We start from the raw sequence: 24370 nt of genomic DNA, 5'->3' as shown, positions 1-24370 counted from the left end.
GACGAGTCGGACTGTTATGCTGTTACCTCCCCGGGGCAGGCACTTAGGCGGGCATGTGCAGGAAGTGGGCGGGGCTCCTGGAAAGGCCATGTTCGGAGCCGGAAGTGGGTTGGAGGTGTGGCGGAAATGGTTGGGGATAGAAGAGAGCGGGAGGGGGCGGTTCCCGTTCCACCTCGGAGCCGGATGTTTGCCGAGCTTTGACAGGCGTGGCAGAGGGAGCAGTTCCCGAGCGCGGTGAGCTGCTGGGCGCGGGGTCTCCCTGGGTGGGGATGGGGAAAGGAAAGGAGCCGGCCAGGTCTTCCGAAGGGATGGGGTCCGTATGGGGAGGACCCGAGCAGATCCGAGGAGGGGAACGGGGGCGGAATTGGGCTCAGAGGCCTGGCCTTCCTGCAGGGTTTCTCCCCCTTTTGGCGCCTGCAATAAGAGGACTTAATCATTTTCACTGTCTTCTTCCTGCCTTCCCCAGGGCACAGTCCAGGCCTGATCGCTGTCATCCAGCAAGCCGGCGGGAGGGGGGAAATCTCCCAGATCTGATCTGGCAAAGCACTAAGAACAAGAAATTTGGGGGAAGTATTCCTCCTTGCCACTTATTAGGCCACGCTTTCAATTCAACTTATTTATTTTTTTAAGACGGAGTTTCACTCTTGTTGCCCAGGCTGGAGTCTTGGCTGACTGCAACCTCCGCCTCCCGGATTCAAGCGATTTTCCTGCCTCAGCCTCCTGAGTAGCTGGGATTACAGGCGTCCGCCACCACGCCCGGCTAATTTTCGTATTTTTTAGTAGAGACAGAGTTTCACCATGTTGGCCAGGCTGGTCTCGAACTCCTGACCTCGTGGTCCTCCCGCCTCCGCCTCCCAAAGTGCTGGGATTATAGGCGTGAGCCACTGCGCCCGGCCTCAGTTCAACTTCTTAATCTGTGAAATAGGATAATTGCAAAACGTAACCAGGGCTTTGTAAACCGTGAAGCTCTATGCAAACATAATTGTAGTTGAGAGTTGTAATTGCTGTTGTATTGTGGTGGGATTTGCAACTGGGAGGCCGATTCCAACATTGAGAATATGATTTCTTTTCTTTTTTTTTTTAAACGGGGTCTCACTCTGTTGCCCAGGCTGGAGTGCAGTGGCGTGATCTCGGCTCACTGCAACCTCTGCCTCCCGGGTTCAAGTGATTCTTCTGCCTCAGCCTCCCAAGTAGCTGGGAGTACAGGCGCGCGCCACCACACCCAGCTAATTTTTGTATTTTTAGTAGAGATGGGGTTTCACCATCTTGGTCAGGCTGGTCTCCAAATCCTGACCTTGTGATCTGCCCGCCTTGGCCTCCCAAGGTGCTGGGTTTACAGCCAGGAACCACCGTGCCCGGCTGGTCCTCTCTTTCCTCACCGTAAAATGGGCTTAGTAGAACATGCCTCATCAGTGCTATTGTGAGATTGAGTTTGTGTCCCCAGTTCATGGTCCTATATAGGCCCTCAACAAGTGTGGGTTCCCTTCTTTACTTAGGAGATGAATTAATTGGTTCATTCAACAAATGATAGCATCTACCATATATCAGGTGTTATTCTGAATAGACCAGAAGTTCTTAAACAGTGATTCTCAGAAGGTGTATGAACCTCTTAAAATTGCATACATCTCCTAACTTTTCTTAGGGAAAAAGTTCACACATGTTACCAATTTCAGAAAAGTCTACAACTTCCTAAAAGTGATTGCCTAAGGTGATCCTTAAGATTTTTGTAAAGGTTTACCTGCTGAGAAGGCCGGGCGCGGTGGCTCAAGCCTGTAATCCCAGCACTTTGGGAGGCCGAGGCGGGCGGATCACGAGGTCAGGAGATCGAGACCATCCTGGCTAACACAGTGAAACCCTGTCTCTACTAAAAATACAAAAAATTAGCCGGGTGTGTTGGCGGGCGCCTGTAGTCCCAGCTACTCGGGAGGCTGAGGCAGGAGAATGGCGTGAACCCGGGAGGCGGAGCTTGCAGTGAGCCGAGATTGCGCCACTGCACTCCAGCCTGGGCGACAGAGCGAGACTCCGTCTCAAAAAAAAAAAAAAAAAAAAAAAAAAAGGTTTACCTGCTGAGAATGGAAAAATTAATCTCAGAGTTGGGTGTATTTTGCACAGAGTAGAGCAGGCTTGTGGGTGGCTGGTGTCTTAAACAGGCAGGATACTTCATTTCTACTACTTGATGTTAGAATATCCCTGTGCTAGCTTCCTCACCCTCCCACTGAATGGGAGTTTAACTTCCGGGCTCAGAGAAGGTAACAGCTGTGGGTTGGTGGTGGTGGGAAGGGCCAGTTGACTGGGAGATGGGAACCACTGGGCTTAGTTATGCTGGGAAAGGAGGTTATGTGGGGAGGTTGAGGGAGGTGACGTCTGGAAGAACTGACAGCATAGAAGAGCAGTCACTGGAAAAGAGGTGAAGTTCAAGTTCAGCTCCCTTTTAGATGGTGTCCTTCTCCCTCCTGCACATCTACCCCAGCTCCCAGCTGCTCCTTTTTTTTTTTTTTTGAAACGGAGTTTTGCTCTTTCGCCCAGGCTGAAGTGAAGTAGCGTGATCTCAGCTCACTGCAACCTCCACCCCCTGGGTTCAAGTGATTCTCCTGCCTCAGCCACCTGAGTAGCTGGGATTACAGGCACCCACCACCATGCCCAGCTATTTTTTTTTATAGAGATGGGGTTTCACCATGTTGGCAAGGCTGGTCTCGAACTCCTGACCTCCAGTGACCCACCCACCTTGGGCTCCCAAAGTGATAGGATTACAGGCGTGAGCCACCGCGCCCGGCCCCGGCTGCTCCTTCTAATCCTGTTGTTCACTGCAGCACAAAGTATTTCTGAATACTGGAGAATTATATTTCTGGGAGGCGCCGTTGCCGCTACAGAGGAGGAAATTTAGGCCCAAGTAGGCAAAGGACTTGCTCAGCATCTTTGCAGCTCACTGGCTTAGGCAGGATGATAATCGAGCTCTCTATACTACCTTATCATTTCATGGCATCAGCACCTACTGTGTGCAGAAAGACGTCTCTGGGATAGGTGTAGGTGGGGCTGAAGCAGCCCCTGGTCCCTGGGCAGTGACAGGCTGAATAGAAAGGGTGGAGAGAAGGCTGTGGCCTGGAGGGGGTTGCTTTGAGCTGGATTCTGTCTTTATTACCCAGCTGGAGGTCGCTATGGGGAGCAGCTCCCACAGCCTCCGGGCTGGATGGCAGGAAGAGCATGTAGATATTGAAGGGTTGAAGGGTTGAAGGCTGAAGGGGAGTGAGGGAGCTGGGCTTTGGCGTCACTCAGAGAAATGCATTCCTGACCGTGAGGGATCATCCTTCTCTGTGTTCTTGGGAAGGGATTATATTTTGGTGGTAACCAGGGGTAGTGGATGAGGGCAGGGGACAGGGAGAGGGAGAGGAAGAAGAGGGTTTTTTCGGGCCGTTTTGGCTGGTTGGTTTTGGCTTGGGAGCATGAAATAGCGTTACCACTCAATCCATGTGGTTGCCCTGGTGATAGGGTGGCTGTTGCTAGGCACAGGGAGAGGGCTCACCATCCAGGGCCCTTGGCTGTGATGCGATGTGTGCAGGAGGTTGTCAAGTGGCCTCAGAGCCCAGAGTCTGTGGCTCCGGGATGGCAGCTCTCCCCCTCTTCTTCCTGCCCACCCCCAGGGCTTGTCTGCTCTCCTTATCTGCCCTGCTGATTCTCTGACCATATATGTCAGTTTTGGGGCTCCAGGAATGCAGCTGGACATGGAGCAGCCTCTTCCCTGGGGTTAGACTGCATAGGTTGAACCAAAAACTGCCCTCCCTCATGTGGGGAGCTTGTGGCAGGAGGGGGAGTTGCTGCCCATTAGGGCTGAAGGCAGAGGTGCCTACCCCCAATTTGCATGTGGCTGCAGCCTTCTGGCCAGATTCCAGACCTGCAGAAACCCAGCTTGGTGGTCCACTCTGCCTTGTGCCTGCTGGAGCTGCTGTTCTGCTGGTCACCTCCTCATCTCAGCACCCCAGACATCACGAGCATCCCCCTTTCCCATCTGCGCCCTCCAATCCTTAGGGCTGTCGACCTTTCCACCTTGAAACTGGCGTCAGGAGCGCCCCGCAGAGTAAGAGTGGGCTTGGATGCCCCTAGGAGCCTGCAGACTGTCTGCAGTGACTGGCAGGCGATTCCACATCCCCTGCTGCTAGTTCCTGTCCTGGAGCAAGCCCAGCTGGGCCCCTCAGCCATAGCCTTTTTTTTTTTTTGAGACGGAGTCTTGCTCTGTCACCTAGGCTGAAAGTGCAATGGCGCGATCTCGGCTCACTGCAACCTCCGCCTCCTGGGTTCAAGTGATTCTCCTGCCTCAGCCTCCTGAGTAGCTGGGATTGCAGGCATCTGCCACTATGCCCAGCTATTTTTTTGTATTTTTAGTAGAGATGGGGTTTCACCATGTTGGCCAGGCTGGTCTTGAACTCCTGACCTCAGGTGATCGGCCCACCTTGGCGTCCCAAAGTGCTGGGATTACAGGCATGAGCCATGGTGCCCAGTATGTTCCTTAGATTCTTAACAACATTTCTACCCCTGTAACTGCTAGAGCCTGGGAGGCTTCTGTGTCCAGGTCTCCTGAGGAGAGGGGCGTGGACCTCTGCCCTCTACAGCTGGGACTGCATCACTGAGCCAGCTGGGTGGCAGGCGACACAGAACCTGGCACAGCTCTTCCCTCCCCAGCTGCAGGGCCTGGAGGGAGGCACTGAGCGGTGCCATCCTCTGCCCCAGCTGCCTTTTCTGGCAACACGCCTGAGCCACGGAGCCAGGAGAATCCAGAGCTACGTGGAGCTCTTGGCGGGGTTAAGGAGTGTTGAGGAATCGGGACAGGGAGCCTGGGAGAGGGAAGGGTGGGGGCAGGAGGGCACGTGGTGGAGGTCGCAGAAGGTGAAAAGAGCAGGTCACTGACCTGCCACCTGTCCTCCTCTCTCCCAGGTTTCTCTTAAGGTTCTGCAGGGCAAGGCTGTCGGGGACAGGCTTGGCCATGGATCCACTCTCAGAGCTGCAGGATGATCTGACCTTGGATGACACCAGCGAGGCTCTGAACCAGCTGAAGCTGGCCTCCATCGATGAGAAGAACTGGCCCTCGGATGAAATGCCTGACTTCCCCAAGTCAGGTGGGCTGTGTCTGGTCTCAGGCAGCTCCAGGCGCTTTAGAGGGGGCACACTCCTACTGCTGAAGGGAGATGCCAGGAGGGCAGGATGGGGCAGAACAGTCCCAGGTCTGGGCTGGGAGCACAGGCCTTACTGGGGGAAGGGCCAGAGAGCATGCCTCTAGGGCAGAGCATGGTGCCAGCCCCCTGGCTTGTCCCCTGACCCTGCTGTGTTCCTCAGATGACTCCAAAAGCAGCTCCCCAGAACCTGTCACACACCTGAAGTGGGATGACCCCTACTATGACATCGCCCGGCACCAGATCGTAGAGGTGGCAGGTGAGCACACCCAACACTATTTTCCTAACCCTCAGAGCTCCTGGCCTCAGGAAGTCAGCCCTTCACACCACAGGGGAAGGGCCTCTCTGCAGTCTGTCCCCTGGTCCTGGCGCTCCTGAGCACATGCACTGTTCTTTAAAAGCGCAGACTCGTGATTGCCATCTGATGTGCTCACCTGCAGCCACCTCCTGACCTATGGCCCCGTTGTCTCCACTTGCAGGGGGCATGTGGGGAGCCATGTGGCCTAGTGGCTTTGAAGTCAGAAAGCCCTGGGTTTGATCTCCAGCTCTGCTCTCTGAACTCTAATTTCTTCCTTGTGGGTTACAATAATGAATGCATGTCAGGGCCTAGCCCAGAGCCAGAACACAGTTGGCCTTGAATAAGTAGCCCTCCCTTCCCCTCGTTCTATTCCCCTCCTACCCCTCCACCCTAATGTTGGCTTTTCCACCCCATCAGTTACTGGGGAGGATGAGGAATGCCAGTCCTTCCTGGGAAATCGTAGCCCTAGGGAAGTCTGGAATGGGCAGAGCCTCTTTCCAGAAACGGGGAGGGGGCACATGGCTCCCTGGAGCACCAGGTTCCTGGCAGATATGCTGTCCTGCTGAGAATGGGTACAGAGCCCCGCTTAGGTCTCTGTCTCAGGGAGCTCCCTCCCTCCTGTTCATAACGGGGGACCCAGAAGAAACCAGGAGCCGGGGAGTCAGGCCGATGAGGTGGTTGCTGCCCTTAGGGCCCCACTTTAGAAGGAGCAGCTAGAATCTAGGATCCTTTGTCTTTTCCCAAACATTTGTCCATCCTCGCTGGTGAGGCCAGGCATTCATAAGCAGGGTGGCAGCATGGCCCTGCTGTGAGGCATTGGCGTGGGCAAGGAGAACCTGGCGGACACCGGCCCTGGAAGAAGCCTGTCCGGCTTGGAGAGGGAGGGGGCAGGTGAGAGGATTGCCCCGAACGTCAAAGGTGTTTCCATGGCGTTTGTATTCTTAGCGCCTGCCCTGGTGTGGGTTCAGGGCCTTGGCTCTGGCCTCACTCGCCCCCTGCAGAGTCTTTTCCCCAGTCTGGTCCTGAATTGGGCACAGGAAAGTCACCCTGAAGGTTCTGAACTTGACTGGAGTCTGGGGGGTACCTGATATGAAGGAGTCTCTGTCCTGACATCATCCTGGCCTGTTTGGTCAAGGCAGAGCTGGGGGAGCCTGCCCTTCCCCACCTCCGTGGGTGACACCTGCTTCCCCACATCCCCTGCACAGAGCTGCAATTTGCTTCTATTTCCCCAGACTGTGATGAGCCTGAGGGGGCCCAGCCAGGTAGGTGTCCGTCCTGGCTCTCTGTGCTTGTCCTCTCTGGACTGCGATCTCTGGGGCTGTGGATCAGGAAGCGCTCTCGGTGGAGGCCAGATGGGACTAGCTTAATTGCAGCCCCACCCTGGGGAGCTGGGAGCTGGTGGTGCCTGGGAGTCAGAAATAGCAGATTTATGGGAGGTAGGATGGGGGTGGGGGAGGCTGTGTGGGGACACACCCAGGCCCCAAAGGGAAAGGAGCTTGCGGGAGGGTCTGGCCTTGGGCAATGGCCTCTGACCTTCAGAGGCTCAGGGACCTTCTGGGTGATGGTGTCCCCGTGGATGTGCCTCCCTGATTGCTGAGAGGAGGCTGGATTGGCATCACCAGGCACTCATTTGATGAGACCGTGGAGATGTCCGGGAGAAGCCGTTGTAGGAAGGGAGGGTGGGTTATAGCCTCAGCTCCCCTGCAGCCCAACTCTCCCTGCCGGGAATAGTTGTCATGCCCCAGGGTCAGATTTGGCTCAGTCCCAGTGGGTTCTTTCCAGTGGTGTGCTGGTAAATGGCTCTCTGGAGAGGGGAAAAAAGGCCATGATTTGTGGCGTTTGCAGTTTCTACCTCCCAGATCTCTAGCTACCAACATGATGTCAACTGGCTTGCAAAATTCCTGACAATTGAACTGCTTAACAAATGTGTGAGCTGGCTGTAGCACATGACTGGTTCCGCCAGCCCAGCCCTACCTCCCAGGTCCCAGGCCTGCTGGTCCGGTTGTTGGGGGGGCTGGTTTGAGGGGGCCCAGAATGCCTGGGGAGACCTGTTGCTGATTAACTCCAGGGCCACCCTGGGAGAGTTCCTGATTGGTATCTGGGGAACGCAGAGGCCTCCTTCTCAGGCAGCTTGTCTCTCCCTGGTGCTTTGCACAAATGCTGCCCCTCCCTCCTCATTGAGTCTTCTCCCCAGTGCTCTGGAGACACTAGAGCTGCCAGCTCCTTTGTCTTTAAAACTCCTGGGCAGGGCCAGGCCCTTGGCCCAAGCCTGTAGTCCCAGCACTTTGGGAGGCCAAGGCGGGTGGATCACAAGGTCAGACGTTCGAGACCAGCCTGGCCAACATCGTGAAACCCCGTCTCTACTAAAAATTGAAAAAAAAAAAAAAATTAGCTGGGCGTGGTGGCAGGTGCCTGTAATCCCAGCTACTTGGGAGGCTGAGGCAGGAGAATCACTTGAACCTGAGAGGCGGAGCTTGCAGTGAGCCAAGATCATGCCACCGCCCTCCAGCCCAGGCGACAGTGCAAGACTCCGTCTCAAAAAAAATTGAAAAGCTCCTGGGCAGAAGTTGGCTCTGATCTGAGATTAGGAGGGGGAGTTTTGAGCTTCTTTCCATGTGCTCCTTGTAGCAGCAGCTGCCCTGTCTGCTGGCAAATACTAAGCTACCCAAGGACTTGGGCATTGGGACCCCCACTCCAGGAAGCTGGAGGGCAGTGGCTAGACCTAGTGTTGCCCATCCTCTCATTCCTTGCCTATCTGGGAATCTCACCATCTGACCGACCCCCTTTTTACCCACATCTTCATCCTGGCTTCATTCAGTGTACATTCACAGAATCCTGAAACAACACTTTGGGAGGCCGAGGTGGGTGGATCACTTGAAGCCAGGAGTTTGAGAGCAGCCTGGCCAACATGGCGAAACTCTACTAAAAATACAAAAAAAAACTAGCCAGGCGTGGTGGCATGTGCCTGTAATCCCACCTGCTCAGGAGGCTGAGGCAGGAGAATCACTTGAACCCGGAAGGCGGAGGTTGCAGTCAGCGGAGATCGCGCCACTGCACTCCAGCCTGGGTGACAAAAAAAAGAACCCTGAAATGAGACTTGTAGTCCGCATTAGGGATTCAGTAAGGAAAAACACACCTCCCCTCCTTCAAGAAGCTAACAGCCAGGCCGGGCGCAGTGGCTCACGCCTGTAATCCCAGCACTTTGGGAGGCCAAGGTGGGCGGATCACGAGGTCAGGAGATCGAGACCATCCTGGCTAACACGGTGAAACCCCATCTCTACTAAAAATACAAAAAATATTAGCCGGTCATGGTGGTGGGCACCTGTAGTCCCAGCTACTTGGGAGGCTGAGGCAGGAGAATGGCATAAACCCAGGGGGCAGAGGTTGTGGTGAGCCGAGATCACGCCACTGCACTCCAGCCTGGGCGACACAGCAAGTCTCCATCTCAAAAAAAAAAAAAAAGAAGCTAACAGCCAGCTGAGCATGGTGGCGCAGTAATCTGTAATCCCAGTGCTTTGGAAGGTGAGGTGGGAGGATTGCTTGAGGCCAGGAGTTTAGGACCAGCCTGGGCAACATAGTGAAACCCTGTCTCTACAAAAATAATAATAAATTAGCCAGGTGTGGTAGCCTGTGCCTGTAGTCCTAGCTACTTGGGAGGCTGAGGTGGGAGGATCTTTTCAGCCCAGGAGTTGGAGGCTGCAGTGAGCTATGATTGCACCACTGCACTCCAGCCTGGGTGATAGAGCAAGATCTTGGTTCAAAGAAAAAAAAAAAAAAGGTTACAGTCTAGTGAAGTGGTTCTTTTTTTTATTTTTTGAGACGGAGTCTCACTCTGTCGCCCAGGCTGGAGTGCAGTGGCGCGATCTCGGCTCACTGCAAGCTCCGCCTCCCGGGTTCACGCCATTCTCCTGCCTCAGCCTCTCCAAGTAGCTGGGACTACAGGCGCCCGCCACCACGCCCGGCTAATTTTTTTGTATTTTTAGTAGAGACGGGGTTTCAGCGTGTTAGCCAGGATGGTCTCGATCTCCTGACCTCGTGATCCGCCCACCTCGGCCTCCCAAGGTGCTGGGATTACAAGTGTGAGCCACCGCACCCGGCCGAAGTGGTTCTTAAAACTGGTCACAGTCCACTTTGCAACTATGAAAGGTATCCCCAGGATAGGGGGGGATCTCTTTGACTGAAAAAAAAAAGTGCGGCCAGGAGCAGTGGCTCACACCTGTAATCCTGGCACTTTGGGAAGCCAAGGCTGGTGGATCACGAGGTCAGGAGTTCGAGACCAGCCTGATGAACACGGAGAAACCCCGTCTCTACTAAAAATACAAAATTAGCTGGGTTTAAGGCCGGGTGCGGTGGCTCACGCCTGTAATCCCAGCACTTTGGGAGGCCAGGGTGGGCAGATCATGAGGTCAGGAGATCGAGACCATCCTGGCTAACACGGTGAAACCCCGTCTCTACTAAAAATACAAAAAATTTTCCGGGCATGGTGGCGGGCACCTGTAGTCCCAGCTACTCGGGAGCCTGAGGCAGGAGAATAGCGTGAACCCGGGAGGCAGAGCTTGCAGTGAGCGGAGATCACGCCACTGCACTCCAGCCTGGGCAACAGAGCGAGACTCTGTCTCAAAAAAAAAAAAAAAAATTAGCTGGCTGTAATCCCAGCTACTCAGGAGGCTGAGGCAGGAGAATTGTTTGAACCCAGGAGGTAGAGGTTGCAGTGAGCTGAGATCACGCCACTTCACTTCAGCCTGGGCGACAGAGTGAGACTGTCTCAAAAAAAAAAAAAAAAAGTGCACATCCTTGTAATATTTGTCATATAACATCATGGAGGTGCTGTGTGTGCTGAGCACATTGGTGGAGCCCTGGTTCAGAACCCAAAGCTTCCCACTTACAAAGTGCTGTAGCCAGCTGAGAAGGAGGCACCACAGGCCTCCAGGCCTCCCCACAACAGCTTCCCTAACCAGTTGCTACCTCTTAAATTTTAGACCCAGGGGCCTCACAGACTTTCTGCCCTGGCTGAATCCTCAAATCTGCCAGCCAATGAGGCCTGCCTTGCTGCCGGTGCAGATGTGAGGTGCGGGGACTCATGGGCTGGAAGGAAAGATTCTTTTGGTAGCCCCCATGGTCCTCGAGCATTTCCCCCATATCCTGCTTATTTCCTCTGCTTAGAAGGAGGTAGGCAGATGAGGCCCCCTCTCCCCAGGCTGGTGGTAGGCATCTCGGGGGGTTTCTGAAGCTCCAGACTGTAGTGAGACTGGGCTTGCCAGTCTAACCCTTTGTCCCTGGCCCCTGCCAGTCTGCTTTTCCTTCCACTGTCAGAGCCAGTGGGAAGTGAATCAGAGCAGGCACATAGCCCCAGAGCCACCCCCAGCTGGCCTCCGGGATCTCAGCACCTCAGGATCTAGGCTAGGGTATGAAAGAGAGCAGGTACCACCTGGTCCTTCAAAACAGACCTGCCGGGATGGAGCTGCACCTCCTCTGCAGACAGGCTGGTAGAGGATTCTCTGCTTGCAAATCTGGAGACGTTCTGTCCTGAGCTTTGGGAAACTCACTGTCTGAAGCAGTCTGACCCATAACCAAAGCATAATCAAGAACAAACACAGAGGCCAGACACTGTGGCTCATGCCTACAATTGCAATACTTTGGGAGGCTGAGGCGGGCAGATCATCTGAGGTCAGGAGTTGGAGACCAGCCTGGCTAACATGGTGAAACCCTGTCTCTACTAAAAATACAAAAATTAGCTGGGTGTGGTGGGGTATGCCTGAATCCTAGCTACTCAGGATGCTGGGGCAGGAGAATTGCTTGAACCCGGGATGCAGACGTTGCAGTGAGCCGAGATCGCGCCATTGCACTCCAGCCTGGGTAACAAGCAAAACTCCATCTCAAAAAAAAAAAAAAAAAAAAAATTAGCCTGGTGTGCTGGCACCTGCCTGTAGTCCCTGCTACTTGGGAGGCTGAGGCAGGAGAATCTCTTGAACTCAGGAGGTGGTGGTTGCAGTGAGCCCAGATCACTCCACAGCACTCCAGCCTGGATGATAAAGACTACATCTTAAAAAAAAAAAAAAAAAAAAAGAAAGAAAAAGAAAAAAGAACAAACACAGAAATATAACTAGAACCAGACATCCCATAGTTTAAAACGTATTGAATACCTGCCATGCGCCAGACACTGGACCAGCACTGGAGACTGCAGGGGCCGTGGTACGCAACTGTAATCCCAGCTACTGGAAAGCTGAGGCAGGAGTTCAAGACTAGCCTGGGCAACATAGCAAGATCCTGTCTCAAAAAATTGTTTTTAATTAAGCAGCTGGGATGGCATGTGCCTGTAGTCCTAGCTACTCAGGACATGGGAGGCTAAAGCAGGAGGAGTGTTTGAGCCCAGGAGTTCAAGGCTGCAGTGAGCTACAATTGTGCCACTGCACTCCAGCCTGGGCGACAGAGCGAGACCCTGTCTCTTAAAAAAAAAAAAAAAAAAAAAAAAAATCACAGCTTGCCAGGAGTAAAAAAAGAAAAAGAACAAACAAAGACAGTGAGACACAGCCTCTGTCTTTGAGCTGCTCACAAGCCTGTCAGGGAGACAGGTACATAAACAATTCTACGGAAGAGTGAAGGGTCAGGACAGTGATGGGTGACGGTTTATGCTGGGAGCCATGAAAAGGGGCGGCTAACCTGTCTGGGGAAAGAGGGCAAGGACACGGGTTTCCAGGAGGCGATTAAGCCTGCGTTGAGTCTTAAGGGTTGGTGGGGGCCCTAGAATATCTTAATGAGAAAGGATAGAATGCTTAGAAACCTACAGAAGTCAATCAGAGCCAGCGTCGTCCATAATTCTAGTAATAAGCTGGGTGCAGTGGTGCACACCTGTAGCCTCAGCTACTTGGGAAGCTGAGGTGAGAGGATCACCTGAAGCCAGGAGTTCAAGAACAGCCTGGGCAACACATTGAGACCCCCACCTCTTTTCTTTAATTTTGGTTTGTTTTTTTGTTTTTTGAGATGGAGTCTCGCTCTGTCGCCCAGGCTGGAGTGCAGTGGCACGATCTTGGCTCACTGCAAGCTCCGCCTCCCGGGTTCACGCCATTCTCCTGCCTCAGCCTCTCCGAGTAGCTGGGACTACAGGCGCCCACCACCACGCCCGGCTAATTTTTTTGTATTTTTAGTAGAGACGGGGTTTCGGCCTGTTAGCCAGGATGGTCTCGATCTCCTGACCTCGTGATCCGCCCGCCTCGGCCTCCCAAAGTGCTGGGATGACAGGCGTGAGCCACCGCGCCCAGCCCACTTTTTTTTTTTTTTAATACCCCAGCTCAGTAGCCCTGAAAGCAAGCTGTCCCTCTCTTCAGTGGCACACCCTTGCGTGCAGGAGGCTGCCCGGAGGTCTGTCTGCATGTGGTAACTGGCTCAGATCAGCAGGCCTGGCCCCTTTAAGTTCCTCACCCCACTTCTTTTGGTTCCCCTTCAACCCACTGCGCTCCATCTTTCTCCACACCTAGGAGATGACAAGTATGGGCGGAAGATCATTGTGTTTAGTGCCTGCCGAATGCCTCCCAGCCACCAGCTCGACCACAGCAAGCTCCTGGGGTGAGTACCTGCCGGGAAGTGCGCTGGGGCTTTGCCCAGATCCCCACTGTAGCCTAATGCCACGTTCTTCACTGTCCCTCCCTGCCTGTGTGTGCTAGGCCACCTGCCTTAATGCCTCCCCTCTTCTCATGAAGGAGCTGGTTTATATTTAGGGGAGAGCACTGGACGAGGAGTCAGACCTAGTTTCTAGTTATTGAAGCTGGGTGACCTTGGTAAGCATCTTTAAGCCTCGCTTTCCTTACCTTTCAAAAGGGATAATAATATAGGCCTCTTTCCTTGTAGGAGTGAGAAACAGCACATGAAAAGGAAGGACTTTTGTCCAGATGTGAAGATTGACTGTTACAATCCTATGGTGTTTCTGAGATGGTTGCAGTTGTTTATCGTTTATAGAACTCATTAGTGTTGTCTTATTTTGTGCCTTTGGTGTCAGTGGTTTCTGTACCGATGTGGGTTCTGGGAGCCAAACATATGTAATAGCTCTGGCCGGTCCAGACACGTCCTGATTCATGTCTGAAGGCTGGTTGAATGCCGAGGCTTGAAAGACCCATTTATGGTTGAGCCAGCTCTGGGCCCACAGGTGAGCAAACTCACCTCCTGCTGCTGTCCTCGGGGTGTGTAGTAGAGTGAGACCATCTTGCCCTTCTTTCTGTTTTCTCGGCAAATTTTAGAAAGATGCTTTTTTTTCCTGACCAGTTTGAAGCACTCTCTGAAATGTAAAATCCTGGCACTGTCCCAAGCAGCTATTTGAGATCCTGAATGGTTGCGTGCGAGCAGGAGGAGGTGTGGACTTAGGGACAGACCCAGAGGGCAGCGGCAGAAGGGGAAGGGCCTGAATTTGGAGTCTCAGCCAGTCCTGGCAAGCCAGGGCCACAGGCCGAGTCTTCCAGCGCCATCTAAGAGTTCTTTCTCTCTGGCCTTCTGAACCCTCTTCCCACTGCTCTTCAGACAAGGCAGGCAGAGCCTTGTCCAAGCCCGCCGCGCGGCCCAGCCAGAATGGGCAAGAGCTTGGCCTGGGGCTGGTTGGGGCACATGGCCTTTTCTCTAGTTGTTTCTGTGTCTGATGTACCAGGTGACAGCCTCCTGCCCAGATAATAAGTGAAGTGGGAGGAAGTCGGTGGACAGGGGTGGAAAGCACCTGGTTTTCAGGAGACAGCTTGCTGGGGAAGGCCACACCTACCCCGGGGCGTCCTTGGCTTCAGGAAGTCCTCGACATCAGCTGCTGCTTGTCCTCCATCACTTCTGTCCTGGTCACAGTCCCTGCTGAGGGCAGCAGGGTGCTTCCATCATGAAGCACTTTGTCCCATTTTCAGTCAGATTATCTCAGATATGGCTCTTCCCAGCTGTCCACTCAGATCCCGGAGGTTGAAATAGAAAGTGCCTGAAGCAGCTGGACACGGTGGCTCACGCCTGTCATCCCAGCACTTTGGGAGGCCGAGGCGGGTGGATCATGAGGTCAGGAGATCGAGACCATCCTGGCTAACATGGTGAAACCCCGTCTCTACTAAAAATACAAAAAAAAAAAAAGATTAGCCGGGTGTGGTGGCGGGGCCTGTAGTCCCAGCTACTCAGGAGGCTGAGGCAGGAGAATGGCATGAACCCGGGAGGCAGAGCTTGCAGTGAGCCGAGATTGAACAACTGCACTCCAGCCTGGGCGACAGAGTGAGACTCCGTCTCAAAAAAAAAAAAAAAAAAAAAAAAAGAAAGTGCCTGAAGCTTGGAATGAAATTCAGAAGACACATTGAACTTCAGCTCTGCACCTCTTGCTAGCTGCATGCCTTGGGGCAGGTCTTTTCCAAGCCCTGTAAAAATGAGACTTGTGGCTGGGCGCCCAGTGGCTCACGCCTGTAATCCCAGCACTTTGGGAGGCCAAGGTGGGTGGATCACAAGATAAGCAGTTCGAGACCAGCCTGACCAACATGACCCTGTCTCTACTAAAAATAAAAGAATTAGCCAGGCGTGGTGGCGCGTGCCTGTAATCCCAGCTACTCAAGATAATCCCAGCTACTCAAGAGGCTGAGGCAGGAGAATTGCTTGAACCTGGGAGGAGGAGATTGCAGTGAGCCCAGATCATGCCGTTTCACCGCAGCCTGGGTGACAGAGCGAGACTCCATCTCAAAAAAAAAAAAAAAAAAAAAAAGTCCGGGTACGGTGGCTCACGCCTCTAATCCCAGCACTTTGGGAGGCCACGGCGGGTGGATTATGAGGTCAGGAGATTGAGACCATCCTGGCCAACATGGTGAAACCTCATCTCTACTAAAAACACAAAAATTATCTGGGCATGGTGGCGTGCGCCGGTAGTCCCAGCTACTCAGGAGGCTGAGGCAAGAGAATTGCTTGAACCCGGGAGGTAGAGGTTGCAGTCAGCCGAGATCGCGCCACTGCACTCCAGCCTGGGCGACAGAGCAAGACTCTGTCTTAAAAAAAAAAAAAAAAAAAAAAAGAGAGAGACTTGTGCCCACCTCCCAGGGCTATTGTGGGCATTAGATAAGAACATACGACCTGGCGCGGTGGCTCACACCTGTAATCTCAGCACTTTGGGAGGCAAAGGTGGGTGGATCACGAGGTCAGGAGTTCAACACCAGCCTGACCAACATGGCAAAACCCTGTCTCTACTAAAAATACAAAATTAGCCGTGTGTAGTGGCGTGCGCCGGTATTCCCAGCTACTTAGGAGGCTGAGGCAGGAGAATCACCCGAACCCAGGAGGTGGAGGTTGCAGTGCGCCAAGATCATGCCATTGCACTCCACCCTGGGCAACAAGAGTGAAACTGTCTCAAAAAAAAAAAAGGAATATACATGAAATCCATTGTGTATATTTTAAAAGTATTATAATTTAGAGAGTTCAGAAAAATATACGTAGCTATAAATAAAAACATATATAGACAACTGTGAAAAAAAAAAAAAGGTCTCCTACACACCCACCACCTAGAGAGAAAGTTACTGTTAATATTTTTGTGTAGTCATTTCCTATTTTTTCTATAATGTATATGGAACTCTATAGTCAGTTTGGTGTCTTTTTTTTTTTTTTTTTTGAGACCGAGCCTTGCTCTGTCACCCAGGCTGGAATGCAATGGCACGTTGTTGGCTCACTGCAACCTCCACCTCCTGAGTTCAAGCGATTCCCCTGCCTCAGCCTCCTGAGTAGCTGGGATTACAGGCGTGCACCACCACACTCAGCTACTTTTTGTATTTTTAGTAGAGAGAGGGTTTCATCATGTTGGCCAGGCTGGTCTTGAACTCCCGAACTCTGGTGATCTGCCCGTCTCTGCCTCCCAAATTGCTGGAATTACAGGCGTGAGGCACCACACCCAGCCTGGTTTTGTATCTTACATAACATTTTTTTCTGAGCATTAAATATTCTTCAAAGATATCTTCTAAAAAACATTTTATGGACATCTAATATGCTGACAGAAAAGTGAATAAAATATAAGTGCAGTGTGTGAATTTTCAAAAACTGAACACATCTCTGTCACTCACACCCTGCAAAGGGCATAACCACTGTTCTGACATCTGACTTCACAGATTCATTCTGTCTGCAGAAATGTCCTGTAAGCTATTCTATTTATGGTTGTCACGTGGCTGATTTAACCAATTCCCTGCTGTTGCAGTTAGCTTGCCACTAGATTTTTTTTCCCCCATCATAAAATGGGCCACGAGGAACAGCCTTCTACAAAAATGTTTCGTTCATCTCAGATTATTTCCATAGGACAAACTCCTAGACATATTTTTACAGGGTCAGAGAATATGAGCATTTTATAGCTTCTGATAAACATCACTTTATTTCCCTACAAAAGGCCGTAACCTCCATCAGTGGATGAGAGTGTCTGTTTTCACTACAATCTTTGCTATTTTTGATGCAATCTCTTTATGCGACAGCTCTTTGTAAACTGCGGTGCTCAGTGTGGAGAAGGGGTAAATGACCATGTACTGGGGATCCCAGCATCAGCCACCCCATGCCTGCCTGTGCTGGCCCAGCCTGGCACCCACGGGCCAGTCTTGAGCATACTCTGTCTGGGTTAGGTCAAGCTCTGGCCACTTCACCAGGCTTCTCTCCTTCCCTGCCTCCCCTTGGAAGTCCTTGGCATTCTGCCTGCCCAGCCTCCCAGCCTCCCAGCCTGGAGTAGTTTCCCTGTGGGAGCCTAGGAGCTGTTTGGCCAACTAGAAAGAGGGCTCTATGGCCGGGCGCGGTGGCTCATGCCTGTAATCCCAGCACTTTGGGAGGCCGAGGTGGGCGGATCACCTGAAGTTGGGAGTTGGAGACCAGCCTGACCAACATGGAGAAACCCCGTCTCTACTGAAAATACAAAATTAGCCGGGCGTGGTGGCGCATGCCTGTAATCCCAACTACTTGGGAGGCTGAGGCAGGAGAATCACTTGAATCTGGGAGGCAGAGGTTTCAGTGAGCCAAGATCACGCCACTGCACTCCAGCCTGGGCAACAAGAGCAAAACTCCATTTCAAAAAAAAAAAAAAGGGAGAGGGCTTTACACACACTCCCCTCCCTTTCCCCAGTTCTTGTTCATTCCATCCATAACTCTCAGTGTGCTCAACACCAGGTGTGTATACGTTTGTGCTGAGCTGGCAGGTAGCGTGTCATGAGCATAATAGGGAACCAGAGGAGTTGGGGCTCTTTGGTCCACTAAAGGCCCAGTGACTGGAGCAGGTGACTCTTTGGCCACCCCATCCCCTCTCATGGGCACAGTGTTTTACCGCCGGCGCTGGAGTTCGTGTGTAAAAGGCAAAGTTGTCCCGTGGTCAAGAATGCAGGCTTTTGGCCAGGTGCAGTTACTCATGCCTGTAATCCCCCAGCACTTTGGGAGGCTGAGGTGGGAGGATTGCTTGAGGCCAGGAACTCAAGACCAGCCTGGGCAACATAGTGAGACCTGTCTCTACAAAATAAAAAATAGAAAAAAGAGCCGGGTTTGGTGGCTCACACCTGTGGTTCCTGCTACTCAGGAGGCTGAGGCAGGAGGATAGCTTAAGCCTGGGAGGTCAAGGCTGTGGTGAGCTGTGATTGCGCCACTGTGCCCCAGCCTGGGTGACAGTAAGACCCTGTCTCAAAAAAAAAAAAAGAAAAAAAAAAGGCTTTGGCGTTAGACACTTCACTTCCAGGATCTACCACAAGCTGTGTGACCTTGGATCAGCACTTAACCTCTCTGGTCATTGCCTTCATTTGTGGGATGGGGATTACATCAGCCTCAGTTATAAGCAAGGTATGAGCTAATGTATGTGAAGTGCTTGGTAGACACTAAAAGCTTAATATTGAGAAATGGTGACTGTCATCATTACTATTGATTCAGAGAAATCCCTGATTCAGGGGAAACATCATTCCCCTTTTCACTGCAGGCCTAGGCGGGCCCGGGTTAGGCTCCTGGCCTCCTGACATCTAGTTCCTGCTCAAGAGTGAGAACTGTTATTATTATTACTATGATTGAGACCGAGTTTCACTCTTGTTACCCAGGCTGGAGTACAGTGCCACAGTCTCTGCTCACTGAAACCTCTGCCTCCTGGGTTCAAGCAATTCTCCTGCCTCAGCCTCCCGAGTAGCTGGGATTACAGGTGTGCACCACCATGCTCAGCTAATTTTTTTTGTTTTTTTGCTTTTTTTTTTTTGAGACGGAGTCTCGCTCTGTCGCCCAGGCTGGAGTGCAGTGGCGGGATCTCGGCTCACTGCAAGCTCCGCCTCCCGGGTTCACGCCATTCTCCTGCCTCAGCCTCCCGAGTAGCTGGGACTACAGGCGCCCGCCACCACACCCGGCTAATTTTTTGTATTTTTAGTAGAGATGGGTTTTCACCGTGTTAGCCAGGATGGTCTCGATCTCCTGACCTCGTGATCCGCCCGCCTCGGCCTCCCAAAGTGCTGGGATTACAGGCGTGAGCCACTGCGCCTGGCCGTGCTCGGCTAATTTTTGCATTTTTAGTAGAGATGGGGTTTCACCATGTTGGCCAGACTGGTCTTGAACTCCTGACCTCAGGTGATCCACCCGCCTTAGCCTCCCAAAGTGTTGGGATTACAGGCATGAGCCACCACGCCCGGCCGAGAGCTGTTATTACTATTCTCATTCCTCCACCCAGCCTGTACCCTAGGCCTCCTCCACAGGAACCTGGTGACTGATTATGAGCCAGAACAGACTGTGCTAGGGAGGGCCCGTGGGGAAGGGGCTGTGACATGGCGGGAGACTCCTGGGGCTGCTTTCTGTCTTCGTGGGGCTGCCCCTGTGCACAGGGCAGGCCTGAGCAGGGCTTTTCCCTGGAAGGTACCTGAAGCACACCCTGGACCAGTACGTGGAGAACGACTACACGCTGCTGTATCTGCACCACGGCCTGACCAGCGACAACAAGCCCTCCCTCAGCTGGCTCCGCGATGCCTACCGGGAGTTTGACCGCAAGTGGGTTGGGGCATGGGGCCTGCACAGTCAGATCCAGAGGCAGCGGCTCTGCCAGCTTCCGGGCTGCCCTCCACTTGGGCAGGAACTTATTCCAAGGCAGGGGGTGGCGGGGGCTGCCGTCTACATCAATGTAAAGGATCTGTAGTCAGATCACCCTGGGCTTAAAGCCCAGTTTCTCAGCTTGTTCGCACTCTGACCTCTTGTTTTACTTAACCTCTTTGAGCCTCCTGTTTTCTAATCTGTAAAATGGGACAGTGATGGCCCTTACCTCGCATGCTGGCCATGCGTGTTCAAATCAGAAAGTATGCACTGAGGCTGGCTGCGGTGGCTCACACCTGTAATCCCAGCACTTTGGGAAGCTGAGGCGGACGGATCACTTGAGGTCAGGAGTTTGAGACCAGCCTGGCCAACATGGTGAAACCCCGTCTCTACTAAAAATACAAAAATTAGCTAGGTGCGGTGGTGGGTGCCTGTAATCCTAGCTACTCAGGAGGCTGAGTCAGGAGAATAGCTTGAATCCGGGAGGTGGAGGCCGCAGTGAGCTGAGACCACACTCCAGCCTGGGTGAAGGAGACTCTGTCTCAAAAAAAAAAAAAAAAAAGTATGCACTGGGACCCTAGCGTGGCACCTGTCCCACCACGCCTGCTCCTGAGTTGTCCCTTCTGCCTCTGCAGGTACAAGAAGAACATCAAGGCCTTGTACATCGTGCATCCGACCATGTTCATCAAAACCCTGCTCATCCTCTTCAAGCCCCTCATCAGGTGAGCGGCCACGGGCAGGGCTGGTGGTCCCGGCTTGCCTGGAATTCTGAAGCTGGGAGGCTGGGCAGCCCGGGGAGCACCAGGTGCGGCCGGACTTCAGTCTGAATTGGGCGGGTGTTGAGGGGAGGGTGGAGGCTACAGGAAGCGGGCCCCCACAACCCAGGCCCTTTCTTCCACCAACAGCTTCAAGTTCGGGCAGAAGATCTTCTATGTGAATTACCTGAGCGAGCTGAGCGAGCACGTGAAGCTGGAGCAGCTGGGGATCCCTCGCCAAGTGCTCAAGTGAGGCGGGTGCGGCGGCTGGGGGCTCGTGAAGCCGGGGTAATGAGGACGTGTGTCCTGATTCAGAGACCGCGGGGGGCAGGGCAAGCCCGAGTCCCGACCTCTCCCAGGTCTCCGTTTTCTGCTGTGGAAAGCAGAGTTGTTACGGAGGTCGCATGAGATGAGCCTCCTGACCCCGCGCGGTCGATGCTGGATTGAATTGGTGACTCCAGAGCCAGGCAGGGCCTGACTCACCTCCCTCTACTCCTGCAGATATGACGACTTCCTCAAATCCACACAGAAGAGCCCCGCGACAGCCCCCAAGCCCATGCCCCCACGGCCCCCCCTGCCCAACCAGCAGTTTGGAGTCTCGCTGCAGCAGTAAGTGTGAAAGGTGGCCGGGCTGCGGGGGGCGGGAAGGGCTGCAGGCCCGGCTCACCAGCCTCGTTCCTGCAGCCTCCAGGAGAAGAATCCAGAGCAGGAGCCCATTCCCATCGTGCTCAGGGAGACTGTTGCCTACTTACAGGCCCACGGTGAGTGCTGGGGCTGCCTCCTCACCAGCCGGGTCTCCCGGCTCCCTTCAGGAAGCTGGGGAAGCTGCTGGGCAGGGCAGAGGGAGGTCCTGCAAGCCTCAACGCCCCCACCCAGCCCTGCCTAGAACCCCAAGACAGAGAAGGGGCAGGGAATCCAGCCGGTGCCCAGCGCTCGGAGGCTCACCAGACCCTACTATTTCCCAGCTCTCACCACCGAGGGCATCTTCCGGAGGTCGGCCAACACCCAAGTGGTCCGGGAAGTGCAGCAGAAGTACAACATGGGTGAGCAGCCCTGGGCTGTGGCAGGGCCATATGTGTGTGACTGGTAGGGGGCTTCTCTGCCCTCTGCTGCCCTGTAAATGAGGGTCTCAGAGTCTCTTCCTGCTGGAGGTCTCCGTGGCACTTGGTGTCACATAAGTCCCACTTCTGCCAGGCCTGCTGCCTCATCGGTCGGGCTCCCGGGTCCTGGATATAGGCACATTCAGAGGCAAGGAATAACGGTGGGGTGTGCCAGGCCCCACTTCCCCAGATGGCCGGAACCTGTGTTCTCTGGTCACAGAGGAAGAGGGAGGCAGGTGTCAGAGGGCGCACCTGGGAGGAGGGGCTTCTGCAGGGTCCAGGGGCAGTCAGGCAGTGCGGCCTGCGTTGTCTGCAGATGGGTGCTGCCCTTCAGGCTGTGCCGAGCTTCTCTCACGCTGCCCCCACCCCAGGGCTGCCTGTGGACTTCGACCAGTACAATGAGCTGCACCTGCCAGCAGTCATCCTCAAGACCTTCCTCCGGGAGCTTCCTGAGCCCCTGCTCACCTTTGACCTCTACCCCCATGTGGTGGGCTTCCTCAGTGAGTCCCCCTCTCTTCTGTTGGGCCTGGGGCTGGACTTGGGGCAGGTGCGCTGCAGGCTTTCGGGCCTAGGCGCCTCCCAGGGAAGACTGCTAGGGGGTCTCCCCTCTAGCCTGCGTCAGAGTGTCCTGAACCAGCCCAGCCCAGGGCCCCTATAACCCGGGCCTCCTTTCCTCATAGACATTGATGAAAGCCAGAGGGTGCCAGAGACGCTGCGGGTCCTCCAGACACTGCCCGAGGAGAACTACCAGGTGCTTCGTTTCCTGACTGCTTTCCTGGTGCAGGTGAGACCTTGGACTTGGCCTCTGGGGTGAAGGGAGGGGGAAGGAGGAGCTGCTGCCTCCTCTGCGCCCTGGTCATGGTTGCTGGGAGTGGGAGGCAGCATCTGTGGCTTCCTGCTGCAGTCCCTGATTCCCTCCACAGATTTCTGCACACAGTGACCAGAACAAGATGACCAACCCTAACCTGGCTGTTGTCTTCGGCCCTAACTTGTTGTGGGCCAAGGATGCGGCCATCACCCTCAAGGCCATTAATCCCATCAACACCTTCACCAAGTTCCTTTTGGATCACCAAGGGGAGCTGTTCCCCAGCCCGGACCCCAGGGGGCTCTGAACCTGGCCCCTGCCCCACCAGCCCCTTCTCTGGTAGCCTGGGTTTGGACTCTTCCTCCTGGCATCAGGGGCCATGAAGCCCCCTGGAGAGAGATGCTGGAGCCGCCCATCAGGCATGCTCTCCCCCACCTCTGTCCAGCCTGCCTCACGGCCCTGGCGGCCTCGCTGTTACCAGAAGATGTTTTTCTTCGCCTTACACTTCTCACTGCCTCTTTGGACACCTGGCTTTTGCTGGGCTCTCCAGAGCTGGGCTTGGCTCTTCCAGCTGGAGAAGGACTGAGCCCCAGTAACCCCTTTCCTGCTTTTTCCTGCCTCTGTTTCCCTGGCAACTGTGGATGAATCAAATGACTGGGCTGGTAGCAGGGGCCAGTCCTCCCCTCTTGATTGCCGGGAATGAGCAGCTGAGCTCCTTGGTGTGGACACCACCCCAAGCTGAGGTGCCTCCGCATCTGGTAGGCTGCCCTGCTTTGCAGAAGTCCCACTGCATGAAGACCTGAGTGCAAGCACCCTTGCTCCTGTACTGCCCTCAGCAGCTCAGTCTGGGAAATTTCCCCTGCTGAGGAGTGACAGGGCTAGAGCCTGTGTCTGCTTTCTGCCTCCTTCTCTTCCACACATCCTGGGTCAGCCTTTCTCGAGTGATACTGCCCCTGGGGCGTCCTAACCCCTTGGTTCTGCAAGGACTGGTAACTTGGATGACAGGGCTCAGTGTCCCAGCATCCACTTGAAACCTCCCTCTCCACCTCCCCGCCCCTGAGAGCTACAGTGTGCGGTGGAATCAGTGACCGGCCAGGTCAGCCTCTCCCCTCCTGGCTTCCTTTCCCACGCGGGCAGATCATCAGCCTTCAGGTTCTTGTGGACCTGTCTGTTACGGAGTCACACTGGCCTCTGCCCCAGCCAGAGGTGACTCAGTGCCTCAGGATCTGTGTGGCTCCTTCCTCCAGCTGGGGGACTCTTAAAGGGGCTGGGGTAGAGGCTAAGAGTGCCCATAGGAGGGGCAGATATTGTGCTGATAGATCAGTCCAGATAGGTGGGTTCTAGCAATTTCCCCAGGGGATTAAGGGGCTCTAGGGCCACCTTTTTTTTTTTTTTTTCTGAGATGGAGTCTGGCTCTGTCACCAGGCTGGAGTGCAGTGGCATGATCTTGGCACACCTCCACCTTCTGTGTTCAAGTGATTCTCCTGCCTCAGCCTCCTGAGTAGCTGGGACTATAGGTGCATGCCACCATGCCCGGCTAATTTTTGTATTTTTAGTAGAGACAGGGTTTCACCATGTTGACCAGGATGGTCTCGATCTCCTGACCTCATGATCCACCCACCTCGGCCTCCCAAAGTGCTGGGATTCCAAGCGTGAGCCACCGCGCCCGGCCAGCCCTGTTGTCTTTCAAAGAACCTCGACCCCAATGATGGCTGATCTCTCACTCCCACTGTCTCGTAGAATTACACTCCTTCCTGGGGACCCCTCTTCCTGCAGCCTTGTCCTTGGGGAGTACAGGGAAGTACCTGCAGTGACCCTGCCCCCACAACCTTGGCCAAGGAGGACAATTCCAGAGCCCGTACTGTGGGGATCCTCACTGACCAGCCCCGCCCCATCTGCAAGCCAGGCTGGGCCTGGGCATAACTTCGCTGGGCTCTCCCAAGACCATCAGCAGCGCATCCAGCCCCCTGGGGCCTGGGCTGCTGTTGGTTCTTCATCAGTCCCTTGGTCTCTAGCCTCGGCCAGGGCTGCTCTGCTCTCCGCCCTCCTTTGTGTATCAAGTGTCGCTCACAGCCCCATTCACTGGGGAGCCTTTTGGATCTATTTGGTCTTATGCCCCCGACTGGTCTGTACCCCAGGGAGGGGGCGCTTGTACTGTGAATCCAGTGTTCACATTCACACTTAATGACTTCCTTCACACCAATCATGTATTTCACCGTTTGCACTTTTTGTATTTCAATAAAAATGGAGATGCAAAACTG

At 54.0% G+C, this 24370-nt stretch overlaps 1 protein-coding gene across 1 annotated transcript; it reads left to right on the top strand.

The window, feature by feature from the left end:
* Positions 1-125: 125 nt before the first annotated feature.
* Positions 126-24370, top strand: ARHGAP1 (Rho GTPase activating protein 1). Its single transcript, XM_003278955.4, has 13 exons — positions 126-234; positions 4927-5108; positions 5326-5421; positions 12936-13023; positions 19279-19410; positions 20085-20171; positions 20355-20453; positions 20706-20813; positions 20889-20965; positions 21170-21247; positions 21676-21804; positions 21985-22088; positions 22228-24370. Exons 2-13 carry the CDS (start codon positions 4976-4978, stop codon positions 22414-22416), a joined length of 1320 nt encoding a protein of 439 aa, XP_003279003.1. The 5' UTR covers positions 126-234; positions 4927-4975; the 3' UTR covers positions 22417-24370.

Source organism: Nomascus leucogenys, chromosome 15 (genome assembly GCF_006542625.1).
Source record: "Nomascus leucogenys isolate Asia chromosome 15, Asia_NLE_v1, whole genome shotgun sequence".
Classification (NCBI taxonomy): domain Eukaryota; kingdom Metazoa; phylum Chordata; class Mammalia; order Primates; family Hylobatidae; genus Nomascus; species Nomascus leucogenys.
Note: the sequence above shows the minus strand (reverse complement) of the source record. Positions and strands in the feature narration are given on the sequence as shown.

What these genes read in the sequence shown, in the direction of transcription:
- ARHGAP1 (XM_003278955.4), top strand. Translation starts at nt 4,976, where the DNA reads ATGGATCCACTCTCAGAGCTGCAGGATGATCTGACCTTGGATGACACC. An exon ending in CCAGATCGTAGAGGTGGCAG is followed by an intron (nt 5,422 to 12,935) that starts GTGAGCACACCC and finishes CTCCACACCTAG; the next exon opens with GAGATGACAAGTATGGGCGG. An exon ending in TTTGGAGTCTCGCTGCAGCA is followed by an intron (nt 20,814 to 20,888) that starts GTAAGTGTGAAA and finishes TCGTTCCTGCAG; the next exon opens with CCTCCAGGAGAAGAATCCAG.